Here is a 15,607-nt window from a genome sequence, read left to right as displayed (position 1 = left end):
AATGTACGTTGGTAATGGAGTCTTGTGTTTAAGTCGGGGCCCATAGCAGAATGCAAGGAATGCTTCATGGTGCAATTTTGTAGAGCCAGTTACTCGCCAAAATTAGCAGAAGAGAAACTTACCACCTGGCGCAAAAACCCACATCAGTGGAGGATTTAAATTTGCCGACTCAGAAGCCACAAAGCTACACCTTATATTTCTGAACTCTGCAAGCAGGAAGTAAAATAAATAATAAACAGCTCCTTAAACCTATGTCACCTGACTGCATGCTACAAATGAGTACAAAGCCGCGCCAATTAACATTCCAAGTATGCGGGAAGGTCTATTAGTGAAGCTAATCTAATTTCCTCGTTAATTAATCACCTGATTTGTTGCGTAAGTGCTCATGAAACGAAGCAAAGGTGATGCTTAGCCAGCAAACCTAACAAGATGCATGAGTGCAGAGGCAAGAGGGTGGTCGATGTGCGAGCTGTAGTGAAGCAGTAAAGAGTACATCAAAACGTTGTGCACATTATGAAACCTCCTGCGGAGTGCCAACAAGCATTGGGAATATAAAATACACTGGTAATGTTTTTTTCAAATAAAGTAGTGAGCAGCCCTCTGGCCTTATAATATCCTATGTTCTTCATGTTCACATCATTCAACATCTCCACAAAGGCCAAGGCTGCTGTTTATCTTTTCCTGTACAGTTACTTTAACTGGACAAGGATTTGACACAAAATTAGTAAAATATGTCACTTGTGTTAAACCTGCAATTATACTGATGTAATGCTAAATACATTTGGACCATAAGTAAAAACATATCGACAACATAAATACATGCATTCAGATGCGCAAAACTTTAACCTGAACTTGTTTAATGTTAGGTGATGATCAAAAGCTGCGTGTAATAAATGCAACATACACCCAGGCTTAATTTAGACTGCTCTGTACTTCACTAGACGTTAAAACAATACCATTAATTTAAGTAATGTGGGAATCTGTGGAATATAAAAAAGGACAATTATAACCAGTAACTTTAAATATTAACCAATGTGGCTCATAACCAATGGAACACTGTCACACACTGCTATCACAGCCCTCGGGGTTTTAATCTAGCAAGGAAACAAAGGCCTTTTGATGTAAAGAGAAAATGCCCAAGCATATTCTCCACTAACAGTTAAAAGAAGCCATGTGAACCGCTACAGAAAGCCTTCGATTCCGACACTCGTATTACACTGCCAAGGGGAATACGTTAATAAGATGTATTGCTACATTTCTATTCAAACATGTGCTATGAGTTAGACACACAGAGATCATCCAACCCCTTGCCTACTTGTGCATCTTGACTGACGGTAAGATTTCTTTTCAAATTTAATTGGATACTTCCTCGTAGAATAAAGCAACACTATACCTCGATTTAGGCAGAAAAAAACTCCAAATGTCAAAACCCATTGCAATATTGCAGCATACAAAAAGTTTGTAGTTTACGCACAATTAAATTAATAATGTATTTATGCATTCTTTTGAAAATGACAGACATTAAAAAAATTATAATCACATTTTTTAATGATAACATTTTATAATAAGAACCAATTGCAAAAAAAATGTAATTTTAAGTACAGTGACGCTAGTGGAAATCAATATAAGAAAATTAATCAGCTGCACAAATGTTTATGGCACATCAGTAATCCAAAATAAGCCACTTTGGCTTACCAATTAGATTAAATGGTTAGTCTCTTAAGATTACATTATCTTTGTTTATACCACTACAATAGTCTTGTGTATATGAAGAGGGAAGGAATATTAATTTTAATGGTTAGATCAAATATTTTACTTGTAAGGTCATATTGAAGATCTGTCCTTGTTCTAATCCTTCCCGATGACAAATACAAACTTACATAGGCAGAGGTTGTAAAAATCCAGTTGCTTTAATTACACGCAATAGATTTAAGTTTGAAACACCAAATCTTGTGAAAATTGACTACCTAATTAACATCTTAATGCACAAAACAGGTAATTGTGTGAAACATAGAACTTCAGGTGAGAGTAATGCAATAAAAACTTTTACTTTTCTTGCCATAAACCCATGGACGTTACAGGAAAAGCTAATAGCAAATAAATACCAGTTCTATTTGTAGTATATATAAATTACACTGCTGTACAAGGTACAGCTCATGTATTCCCACCAGCAAGGCTGGTGGTGGTGCTCGTGGGAATACCGCCAGGGGTGCAAACTATGGCCAATTCAGAGTTCAGATGGTCAGTGTAAATCTTTTCTTCTTTTGTTTTTTTACCCACTTGTATCTTTGTCCCCATTTGCTCATACTAAATTATGGCAAATAATACATTCCAAAGTCATCAGCTCAATTCACCACAAAGATCTTCTCCCTGTCCCTCCGGATGTAAAGGTCTCACCGTCCAGTGTTCCCGGCCCATTATTGGTGAATACAATGAGTGGCAATTTGTGAAGTCAAGGAAAGTGTAGACACTGGCCAACCAGGTGAGAATGTAGAATGTATGCTAATACATCGATGCCACAAATGGAGACAAAGGCCACCCAATTCCGTGTTTGACTAAACCTCCAGTTTTTTGTCATATGAAGAAGAAAAAACTGTTAATTGTAAAACAGACTGAAGTGTAACACGGTACCTTCTCGTGGAAAGCTGTGATGATCCAATACTCCACGTCTAGCCCGCTGACTCGCTGCTCAGCGGCGATGAACTGAAGCAGGTTGTCGTGCTTGATCCCTGGCGAGCTGTAAATGTCAACCTCCTTTTCCCACGAGCGCAAGTCCTGTCACAAGCACACCCGCCAACATGGCATTTACGCTTAAAAGGGCTTCACTGCGATATTTATTTTTCGCACTGTACTGGACAATGGAAAAAAAAACCCAACATAAATGCAATTAATAAAATGTTGTGACTAGTGTGACATTCAGTTTTTACAAGATTAGTTTTTCTTTCTTTCTTCTAATTGGACAATGGTGAAGATTGGTTTTGTCAGAAATGTTCCTGGCTGCATGATATAAATAAAGGGAGTTTAATGGATATACCTCCCTGCAGACAAAATAAAATTTCAGCTTTAAATTCCATGATGGTCATATGCTACACATATAGACTACAAAATGAATGCAGTTTCACGATAAATGTAGAACGTTTCAAGTTACCTAACAATGTATAAGGCAAATGGTAACGGCATGAAAATAAGCGCCACATGCTTTAGTGTAATGACCAGGTAATGTTAAAACAAGAAACATGTTTCTAATTGTTATCCAAAATAAAGCTACGATAAAAATGGTTGATTAATGAGAAAAAAAACCAGGCTTTTAATGTCTGACAAATGGAACAATAACTAAGTGGAAATTATGACATTATTAAGTGTCCGAAGTTGTTGCACAAGCCTATGCATTTTCAATAATTATCACGTGCAAGGAAAAATACATGCATCTGAAAACCATTAAAGAATTCAACTTATACTCTGAAGCCAGACAAATTAATGTGATGCACATATCCTTGGAGTGCTATCTCGAACACCTTAGCAGTGAACACTTTGACGGCCACGTAGTCGCTGAAGAGCTGAGCCTTCCACACCGAACCATAGCGCCCCACCGCCTTCACCTCCAGCAGCTGCACCGGCTTCAGTTCAGGAAGTGGCAGTGATGCCAACCGCTGGGCCTCCTTTTTGCATTGAGAGCAGCAGAATAGAAGACGCGCAAGTAAGGAATGCTGCCCACACAACAGCACCGACGACTGTCCAAGTACACCACGGTCAGTGTGGTCAATTGTGCAAATGGTGCGAGAGTCACTCTAGGCCAAGGGTCAGCAACCCACGGCTCCGGAGTTGCATGCAGCTCTTTATAAGGACTGCTTTGTGACGTTATTTATTAAGTACCACCGTCTCTCGTATTCACATGCATTGCGACTCTTTAAATATTGTTTTTTTTTTCCGAATTCGAATTGGTTGCTGACACATACTCTCGGCAAAAGGGCCCTTCCCCTTCTCAGAGGCACAGCCCATTTGCACACATTGGCCACATGTAAAAAAAAACTTGTGATATGTATATAGATTTTTTTTACATCTGCACATGCTATCCACCAACTCTGCTCAGCAGACATATACAGAGAAGAACTTATTAAGCTATCAATTGCATTGACTAGAAAATGAAGTCAATGCTTCTAGAATACAGGACCAGAGTGTTGGCCTTTCATGCTATGAACAATGATGAAATATCACTGATTTTACAAATGAGCAAGCTTGGATTAAGTGGTTTCTACACCCAGTGTGACCAACTACATTATTTTAATCAGAAACCCATGCACAGTAGCAGTGATGTGATTTAGAGGCAGTAATTACAATGAAAAGACCGAGACCGACGTCTGGCTAGCAATCAGTGCAGCATTCATGTTACTCCCTCGTCACTGGTTTAAAATAGCTACGTTACTTGCTTGGATTACACCACAATTGAACATTTCACTGGAGTTGTGGGCCCTGTAAGCATAAAAAATAATTTACAACGACATGCATACAAATTGGTTTACATGATTTGTATATATTTTTTTATCGAGATCACAAATGTGGATCGTATATATATATTTTTAAGCTGAAATTAGAACACCGAATTACATATGGTTATTACTAAATTAAACTGGAAAATTTTACTTCTGCAATAAGGACCAGTCATATCATCTGAGACCTCGAAAGACCGTAACTTTACACTAACTGCATTGTTACAAGCAACACTCTGTAAACTATTCATTGCAAAATATGAAGCTATGTCCAGACAGTCCACATGTAGTCACATATTCCACTAAATTGCTATCATGACCTATTTATTGCACTCAGCTTTACACTGCTGGACTTCATTAACCCAGTGTTATATGGTAATAGGAGAAACCGTTATAAACAGACCGAACACTGTCCCCACTATGTCTGCATTAAAAATACTCGTGTGATGCAATGTCCCAATGACTGCCTGGCAGTGTCAATAACTACAACCCATCTGTCACAATCTTCCAACAGCTGTTATTGTTATTGTGTCAGTTGTTAACAGTACATGTGTCTGGTTCTTTTGAATTTCATATACTAATAAAGCTGCTTTGGTTCGTTACTTTGTACAATAACTACAGATTGCTTTTCAAATCCAACCAACACATTTTATCAATAAATATCAAATGTGAATGGTCTAATTTGACATTTTAGCTAATTATGCTACATTCGGGGCACCGTGATGGCGAGATGTTAACGCCCTCGCCTGGTATGTAAAAGGCTGTGGGTTCTAATCCAACCCGACACCTGTATATTTTGGAGTTTGCATGGTCTACCAGTGGTAGTGTGGATTTTTCTCCGGGTCTTCCCTCCTTATTTAGAAGCATGCATTTAGAGTATTTGGCTGCTATAAAATTTCCACATGACAGGCCACCTCACCTGTTAAAATACAAAAAATAGTTTTAGTTTAGTTTTACTACTTTTTAAGTTGGATAGGCTTTTTTCTTCTTTCCATGTCTCCTACATGGGTTCATCATCTATTGGTCTGTAAGCTCGACTACAGACTGGGCCACATTATCATCGCGTGCCGGATATTGCACGTATTGTTGAAGACTGTGGTTACAAGGACACGAGAAGAGCATTGCTTGACCCCGCTTAAAGGGATTTAACTCACACACTTGTACGATACCCTCTGTGGGCTATATATGTGAACCATATATATGTAGAAGATCAATCGTGATTAGAGGCTAACAAAATATTATTATTAAGAGTCACAAAGCTGTGTGCTGCCACCCACTGCAATGTATACCAATTAAGATGTCAAATTCTTGGGACTGTTTTCCTCCAATAAACATTCACAGCTTTTATTAGGTCTCACAAAGTACCTGTAATACAACATGTACAGTGCTTGACTAAATGCAAGGAAATGTACAGCATTTTGCCCTTGATAAAATCACCTGGAATGCACCCGATCTTCACAGATCTCGGAAGCTAATCGAAGCTGAGGCTGGATAGTGCTTGGGCAGGTGGCCACCATGTATAAACAGGTTATCATAGAGCTGTGGAACTATGTGGTGGGCAATAGAGGGCAGTGCAGCAAAAGCAAATGTTGTACTCTACTTTTGTGATTCCACAAATATTCATCCCACCTTCGCCAACCCACACTGACCATAATGTTGAATTATGGTTAAATAACCTCCATGACTTGCACAGGTGGAAAGGCCCTCATCCAGCATTGGAATGACAAAAGGATTGTACATGTGGGCATACATACAAAATGTTAACGCATACGCGGATTATTCTTGAAAAACTCTGAAATGCCTAATACTGCAAATGATTGGGGGCGATTTCTCAGATAAGAAGATAGATATACAAACATAGACACAACTTCAACCGAGAGAATGGTTTTAAATTGAGCAACCATTGGAAAGATGTCATCAACAAAGTCAAACTTTAGCTGCCTTATAATTGTACAGCCATTTCCATTTCTTCCAGTTGGTTGCACCCGTTTTCGAGTACCGCGCGCCATTGCTTCCCCGGAACCCCCTGCAGCATAACAAAAGGCGGCTTAACTTATCCCCCCCCACCACGGCCCTTCCTGGCTCTATATAATCTCGGGTGTCTTAGAGCTCTCTTCACTTGATACATCAATTTCGCTGTGACTGTTCCACCTGAAGACGGAAGCTTGTGTTGCCTCCGAAACATCGTGATTTAATTTAGTTGTTTTCATTTATTTTATTTTACCTACGTGACTTTACCGAAAAACCAAAGAGTAGGAAGATAGCTGTTACGTGTTTTTATATTTAAGAGGCAAATCTAAAAAGTCCTCAATTGCACAAAATGCATCGTTATACAGTAAAAAATATCTCAAGGTTGCATTTTGCTGCACGATACACTATAATTATTTAATCCACTAGAGGGCATCAAGTGAATTATAATGGGTCACAAAGGAGCCGACAAAAGGTGGCCCATGCAGAAAAAGTCACTTTCAACAGCATACTTGACTTAGCAACAGTATATCACAGGGTTACAGTCCTACTTTCCAGAAAGAGAAATTACTACTGTGCCTGAGAATGAGACAAGCACCATACCATTATCAACAGACATTATGAACGTAACAATCCCACTAATTTAACAGCCAATGTTACCACTCAGAATTTATATCTGGGCTAGGTCATGTAACGATCTGACAAAACGTGCGTCATTAAGATCCTCCACATTCTGACTTCCTAGAGTGTTATTCTGACTTTATGGATCTTGGTCTGATGATGTTTCACTTAGTCATGAATGAAACATTGTTTTCTAATTACCAAATTTGGTTGTGAGCATTGCGCTTACCGGTGAGCTGAAACAATAAGAATTTGGAGCGTGAAATGCTTCTACACGTGACAATTTTATTTGATTGGCTGTTTATCATTTAGTGGAGAGTCTATCGCCATACATATGGTCGCATAATTATATTACCTAACCCAAATATAAACCATGAACCATAACAAAGATGGTTGTAATACATAAATCCTGAGGCAATGTTTAAAATTATCTGTGAAAATATATACACGTAGTGAGAAAACCACCTCGAAGTTTTAATGCTTGTTTTACATTGTTAAGTTTAAATGTGGATGCATATAACTGTGATATGTTGGGATATGATTACATTGGTTCTGTTACTATTTGGTAACTTTTTTCCAAAATCTACTCTGTTGTTTGGACATCTGAGATTCATAGAAATATAAATACATTAAGGCATGCAATTGATTATTATATACCCTTACACTCACAATACAAGCATCAATCATGCGTGAGAATCTATTATTTATTTATGAAAGTTTTCAAATTTTTCATTAAGGATAATAGAGACTAAAATATAAAAAGATAAACATAAAACAATACAAATGAGACAGTACAGAAGCCAAATATCCTTGAATGTTATCATGCCTCAAAAGTAACAATTCATCAAATCAATGGGATAAGAATTATTACAGGCCTAATAAAGTGCCTCTCAAAGTGCGTCACTGCTCAAATGACCAACGTAACGCATCTCGTCTCAGTTTGCTATCCACGAGCCGGTGGTGGAAACTTTCACAATTCCGTGGAAGAATGTTTTTTTTTTTATTGAGCGATGATGAAGGCCCAAGGGCTCAGTCAAACCCCGCATAGAACACACCAGTGAAACCAATCGCCACGGTGCAGGCAGGAGAGTCTGGCGGAGATGGACGTACCTCGGACGGTGCCTCCACGTGAGCGTACGGAGCCTTGCGCTGGTGGTACATCCACACGAGGAGAATGGCAGCGAGGCCCACGGCCAGCACGGGCACGAGCGAGTAGAGGGCCGTGTTCATTGTGCTTGACCGATTGTCGACCCACACGCGCCCTGCTGCGGCACACGCAGGTGCAACGGAGGGGAAGGGGGGGGGTTAAAAGAGCACCGAGAAGCGCTCGAGCAATTGTGAATGACGGAAATGGAGAGCTCCTTATTATGGACGTTTGGAATGTGTCCTGGCATGCTGCTCGCCACAAGCGTTGGGCTAATCTATGGTGGCTAAAAGAGATTTGATGCGAGAGTTCGGTGTGTTATTAGGGATGTGAACCCAGATGTTTGCGGATTGCAAATCCAGTGCTTCCTTTACCATCCACAATGTCGCACATCATTGCGACATAAATAATGCAAAATGGCAGACAGCAAAGTTGATTTAAACATCATAAAATGCCATCTCACAATGAAAATATAGATTTTATAATTGATAAATGGCATAAGATACATTTAAAACCACACCAGAACTGTATTTACTCTGTAGAATATGCATTAAACCTCAAAATATACAGCATTATATAATAATTTGATCTTATTTTAAAGAAATGGGTTCGGTTTCAGTTAAAAGCTCGAATAGTATGTATTATTAATCAGGAAAGTGTGTTTCTTGTCAGTCCGAGATATACCTTGTATCAACTATCATTTGCCTCTGGCCCTTTTTCATTTTTCCAAGAATGTGGCTTCCTTTTTAATAAGATCAATTCCAAACACTCTTTAAACATTTCTTCGGAGTTAAATACAAGAAGTAAACAGCAGTGCCTTTCTGTGATGGAACTAGTCACAAAAAATAGCATTAACTACAAAATGCTATAATAATTGGGTTTTTCCCCTTTTTTCTGGCAACAAAACTGAAACCTTTTTACGCGGATTCATGTCTGCATTAACCACAATACCTGCAGTCAAAATGCAAACAAAAAACATACTATGATAATATATGCATTGTCCTTGAAACTGATTGGTCCACACCAAGGGACGGCTTTCTTTTGAGTCTCGACCCAATTGGTGCTCGACCACATGACGCCAGAAGGCGTACAGCTCAAAGACAATGCGCTATCAAAGTGAGCATCTACATCATTAGACCTCCTTTGCCAGTACCAAAATGTAATAATAGGGTTTTTCCCCTTTTGTCTTTGAGCTGTACGCCTTCTGGCGTCATGTGGTCGAGCACCAATTGGGTCGAGGCTCAAAAGAAAGCCGTCCCTTGGTGTGGACCAATCAGTTTCAAGGACAATGCATATATTATCATAGTATGTTTTTTGTTTGCATTTTGACTGCAGGTATTGTGGTTAATGCAGACATGAATCCTTGTAAAAAGGTTTCAGTTTTGTTGCCATAAAAAAAGGGGAAAAACCCTATTATTACATTTTGGTACTGGCAAAGGAAGTCTAATGATGATACAAAATGCTAGTTTTCTAGCGAAATTACAAGTCTATCCTATGCAGCTGCTTTAGAGGTTTCCATTTTGATGGACACACGTTATCAGAAAGTCTTACATATCCTGAGAAAACATCAGCTTAATATGCAAATTGCAGATTGTAAATTAATTAAATACGTAAAGATAGTGTCAAGATCACTTACTGCCCCAATCCATTTCTTCATTGTGTGCTGACCACAAGATATGGAATAATGTACATTTTGGACCTATATGGATGACAGGTTATGGTTTGCTTAACATTGTAAAATGCTATTATTAATGTGAAAAAACACATCCTCAGCTAAAGTGGTGGCACATCAACTGAAATTAAAGCGATGGACAAAAAAACATACACAATAGCAATAAATTACGTGCCACTGTTTGCATTTGTTTGAATGTATACTCTATATTAAGAGGGCACATGTGTCTGCACTGAATTGTACACTATCCTCCTATTCACATTCAGCATACACATAAGAGTTAACCTCATAGGCAACATCAAATCTACACTGTAATACAGGCAATATTTATTGAATAACATTTAATGCACAGCTGATAACACATGCATTATGCAATTGGCTTCTACAGCTATTTATTAAGCTGTTTATTAAGCTGTAGTTTGCAGGGTCACTTCCATAAAAATGTCTCGACTTGACTTTATTTCGCATTAAATTATCTTAATTTGGATCACCGTTATGGGTTTTGTAAAAGCTACGGCTGAGTTGTAAAGGAAAACAACAGCTATAAATAAGCGGGCACCTCTTTATAAGGGATTCCAAGGACCACGATGCACGGGATAAGTGAATTGGCCTCGTGCAAAACCACCATTCACCAATTGCGAATTGAAACTTTGGCGAAGAAAACAAACATTTACCTGCAACGCCTGCCAGATTTGCCAATTTTGCCCACAATGGATTTGGAACTCAAGCAATTAAAAGAATTGTGATTTTGCATGGCTTTGTAAGTCACACAAAATCTGACAAATAAATTCTGCACGAACTTCATGAGTGCAGTCATATAATTTTATTTCGTGATACTTTTTTCTATATCAGAGACAGTTATCACTGATTTACAGTATAAAGAATATTTGAAATCCACGATTTCAGGATACGACATCAAAGTCCAATTGTCAATTATTATATATAATGATACAGCAGTACAGAGGGAAAATGCTTCGGCATTTTCTTTCAGCCACTGCTGCTTACTGGAAAACAAAGCACTGACTTTATGCTAAGTGATTCCATAGCAGGGTTTCTGACCACCACCTGGCCACCTAATTCCACCCACACCTCTGATATCTGTATGCAAACAGACTCGTTAAATTATTTACTATGCTTGTATACCCATAAACGCCTCACCGAATCGCAAAGACTACTTTTCAGGAGGGTCCTGCCAAGTTTTAGAAATTTGCAGATAAACTTCAACTTTGGATGTTTTTATATTCTTTGGACGTTTCGATCGCAAAGCAAGCAATCGTCTTTAGGCGGAAGAGGAGGGAAGCTTCTGATGCAGGCTGGTTTTAAAGGTTAGAAATTGGTGTAGCCCCAGTCATAAACGAATTGGGCGGGGCTAGTGATGTTAAAGTGAGAAATTTGCATGTAAATGTACCGTGTAAATGTGATTAGCATGTCAATGTAAGCTCGCAGTGCGCCGTCACATCGAGGACTGCATGTAAATGTAAGATCAGAAAAATTTGCATGTAAATGAACTGTGTAAATGTGATTAGCATGTCAATGTGAGCTCGTAGCGCGCCATCACATCGAGGACTGCATGTAAATGTAAGATCGGAAAAAGCTCGGAAAGAACCACAGCCACATCGGAGCAAGCAAACGACGGTGGCTGTGTTAGTGAGTGTAACTCAGAGAGTCGCAAATAACTGCTAACATAGGCAGGTAGGAAGGGAACATCACTGCCAATTATTACCTAAACTGGTTAAAACGTCCTTCCAATGATTGCTCAGTTTGTACCCATCTTCTCGGTTGAAATTGTGTCTGTGTTTATACATCTGGATGGCTTCATGAACGAATCTTTGCTGTTAGCCAGTGGGTTTGCAGAGTACCTTAGTCTTGGCAAAATCGATTTCGTGTGTGCCCACAGCGTTAAAATAATGAATGATCAGCCACGGCTGAGGTATTGGTCCTACTGTGTTTCAGATCTGCCTTATGTTCACGGACCTGATCCGAGACATGTCACTTGGTTTCCCCAATGTAACTGCTGCAGCAGACACAGCTTAGTTTGTAGACACCGAGGTATTGCATGTCGGGGATCGCATCCTTCACAGATGGGATGAAATCACGAATTTAAAGTACTGTGTTGAATCGTACCTGGATCTTGTGTTTGCTCATGATTTTGGAAATATTTTGGTGATCTCTGCTATGTATGGCAAGGTGATGGTTTTGATTGGGTCCTCAGATGGTTCTCTCCACACAGTTGGGTTGATAGCTTTACGGATTGTGTAGTCTGAATATCCATGCCTCTTGAGGGCTTGATGTACGTGCTCCAGTTCACTGGCAAGGTGGTGATGGTCGGAAATAGAAGCTCTATGGTATAGAGTTTACATTTACATGTAGTTCTCGCTGTGAAGGCACGCTGCGAGCTTACATTGACATGCTAATCACATTTACATGCAAAGTTCTCACTTTAACATCACTAGCCCCACCCACTTCGTTTATGACTCTGGGGCTAGGCCCATTTCTAACCTTTAAAAGCAGCCTGCATCAGCAGCTTCCCTCCTCTTTCTTCCGCCTGATGACGATTGCTTGCGTTGCGATCGAAACGTCGTGATATTTTTATTTCTATCTACGTGACTTACCGAAAGACCCAAAGAATATGAATTCCTGCAGTCATGAAAGCTTTAAGTTAAGATTTGGATGTTTTGCCAATCCCAGATATTGTGTATTGGGCTTTTCTTTTGCTATGGGAGGAAACCAGAAACTCCCCCACCCAAAACAGGGGGAACAAATACAAACTCCACACGGAAAGGGACCCGAGTTGTGAACCTAACACAAGCCTTCTTGCCGTGAGGTACAAATGTTGCTAACTGCAGCGCCTTGCCACACAAATTAATCTGGGTGAATAAAACCATTGTGAGATAAATGTGATGTCGTACCTTCTGCGTCCGGAGGTGCAACCGGAACATGATTCAACTTCTTGTTGCAGAAGTTGCCTTCACAGCAGCAGAAATAAACAGGGGGATTTTCCTTTGTCTCTATGCAATCCCCTCTGATGGGTGGGTGGGAGGGGGGGCAGAAACAACACTAAACGTCAACAAGATGCAACTGGCTGTAAAAATGATTTAATGACATTGTACTGTACAAGCGGAGGCATTTTATTAAATGTAAACCAAGTTCATTCTTACAGCACAGGTAATGCTTCTTATTTACCGATAAACATATATTTTTTAGCATTAAAGAGGATTAACTACGAGTTCAATATACAATCCACTTTATTGCACACACATGTTTATTATACAATCTGTCTAGACAATGCAGACTCATGTCGTGGTTTGAACATGTCAACTGTGAATAAATCGCAGCTGGATAATTAGTTCTGACAGGAAAATGTGCATCTTGCAACAACAGAACATTTCACAGCTCTGCGAGTTCAGTGCAAGGGAACAAAAAGCGGTTTTGCACCTCCTCCATTGAACGTGCAAATGCACAATGGTGGGTGCCTAAACGTATGATTTAGCTGTCTAAGACTTTAAATAGTAGTGTTATCTAATTGTGTGTCGTCTAACCATAAACAACGACTTAGACAACGACGTATGTATTGGAATTGACTTACGGCATAACATTGCACTCGGCAAACAAAAAAAATCCCACCAAATACATTTTTCATGGCAAAGGTTGAGGATAAGAGTTTAAGGATATGCCTATCAATTAACATTTAACTTCTAGTTTTGTTGTACTACAGAATAGCATTTGGGAACGTTGGTAAAAATAGTACATTGCCAGCAACATTCCTTACATGCCCTTAACAAATAGTGCATTGGAGTGTTCCGACAAAGATATTCAACCATGGGCAAGGTCTATAAAACAAATAAATATTTGTTGCTTTCAATCATAACAGGGGCTCTATTATAATGATTTTTTTTTATGAAATGGGCTGTGAAGAGGCCAAAAACGAATAACTCAGGAAATAATGTACAATGCGAAATTATGGATAAAATATGATATAAATGAATCACAGAAACAAACTTGTAATGATTAAATATTAATGCTCTGGAGCTATTTTATGTCAAAATTTACTCAGGTGAAAGTCATCATAACTTGTGCAGTGAGATAACGAGGCACAATGAGAGTCTTTCCTCTTAAGGTACCATTTACATGTTTTAGGTCCACCATGAATATCCCTGCACTCCCCATGCACTGACCTTTGATCCCCTACACCACTTCGGATTCAACCAACAAACCCAGACAAAGCAGATACAGAACAGGAACCCATGACAAGCTGGCTGGTGCAAGTAAGGCAAAGAGAGCGAGTAAAGATTACACCAAAACGTCAGTGCATGAAACATTGTAACAGGCACCATAGCTGCACTGTTCTAAGCCAAATCCTACACCACCACTCATGTATCCCATTTAGTTATGGTGCGTGGTTAATGATAATTATTCGCTTACACAGCTTATTGTCGCCAATGGACTTTTGCAATGGTTTTCAGAAAACAGCCTGTACAATGCACAAAGATGGCTCTGGCCATGTTTTGCCGCTACACGCAAGTATTTGTTAACCAGATTAATCAAGATACGAATGCAATTGTTCAAAATTAGCCAGGCAGTGCAGTATGTTTGGGTGGCAAATGGAATGAAGCTAAAACATTTAAAGACCTCACGAGTCCACCCATGACATGGTGGAATGAATATTGCAACATTTGATGCTTTTGTCATAACGTATGTTATATACGTATGTTATATGCCGAGGTATGCAATGTTTTCAATTGTAATAATGAATGTGTGCTGTCAAATAATGTATGTGCGTGTATAAATGGAATGCTAATATTCAACACCATCGGTGTATAAAACAGGATGATGTTTCTCAATTGCTTTACTTATATACACGAAACCAAAGCGCACACCCAGGTCACAGAGTTGAAACGAAACATGACATTTTGCTACAATGACTGCCAGGAAATAATCGGGTTGTGTTAATAAAGCATAGCATTAAATATGTAAGAGGTAAAATGGTTTGTTGATGCAATCCCTGAAAGGCCAATGCACTATTGCTGTGATCTACACCACAATTCAGCCCATGTGCTGGCTCAAGTTTTTTTAAAATTAATATCACAACGAATAAAAACGCTGAAGCAATGATAGTTTTGTATGCAACTCACATTAAAAACGGAATGCGGCATGTGACAAAGACAACACAAATGATGCAAGTCACCCAATAAGAACATCTTGTATTTATTACTGTACTACGTACAGTGAAGAGTACAACGACATAAGTTAGCGTTAGGGTTATAAAGACACTTTTATTTATGTGAATTGTAATCTTAACTGCCAAAATAGGTGGTGAAAGAAATAGTGGAAATATTGAGCACTCTTTAACCAGTGTTACAACAAACTCTGATGGAAAAACATTTTGGGCATTTTGATTTTCATGTGACTTTCATTATATAAACCCAGATTTGCCAGACCAGCTAAGAGCACTTCAGTTTGTATTGGGAATACTGTGTGCAACTTGGCTTTAATCTACTACATTTGCTAAACCAGAGTTTACACAGGTTACTAATGAAGATGGTTTTCAATGTCCAAATACATCTATATCGAGGAAGTCGATTAAATGGTCAATAGACTGCAGAGTCCGTTTGCTTTTGTTCATGTGAACTGTGTATAATGGGCATTGGGTGATCAACACGTGCAAGGCTGTGACTAGCAACAAGCATAATTTAAACAACACCCACATGTTTGTAA

The 15,607-nt window shown here is 39.0% G+C and overlaps 1 protein-coding gene across 2 annotated transcripts in view; it reads right to left on the bottom strand.

Moving 5' to 3' along the window:
- Nucleotides 1–15,607, bottom strand: part of LOC116940847 (activin receptor type-2B-like) — a 49,213-nt gene that overhangs the window by 15,867 nt on the left and 17,739 nt on the right. The window contains exons 3-6 of one of the 2 annotated variants that reach the window (XM_032951111.2): nucleotides 12,802–12,914; nucleotides 8,187–8,341; nucleotides 3,516–3,659; nucleotides 2,632–2,775 (exon numbers count right to left, since the gene is read on the bottom strand). In XM_032951111.2, coding sequence (XP_032807002.1) covers nucleotides 2,632–2,775; nucleotides 3,516–3,659; nucleotides 8,187–8,341; nucleotides 12,802–12,914 — 556 coding nt within the window. The remainder of the gene's footprint in view (nucleotides 1–2,631; nucleotides 2,776–3,515; nucleotides 3,660–8,186; nucleotides 8,342–12,801; nucleotides 12,915–15,607) is intronic. The other variant, XM_032951112.2, reaches the window with a different exon arrangement.

Source organism: Petromyzon marinus, chromosome 10, assembly GCF_048934315.1.
Source record: "Petromyzon marinus isolate PM22_M1 ecotype Great Lakes invasive population chromosome 10, UKy_Petmar_22M1.pri1.0, whole genome shotgun sequence".
Lineage (NCBI taxonomy): Eukaryota > Metazoa > Chordata > Hyperoartia > Petromyzontiformes > Petromyzontidae > Petromyzon > Petromyzon marinus.
This window is presented reverse-complemented; position numbering and strand designations above follow the sequence as displayed.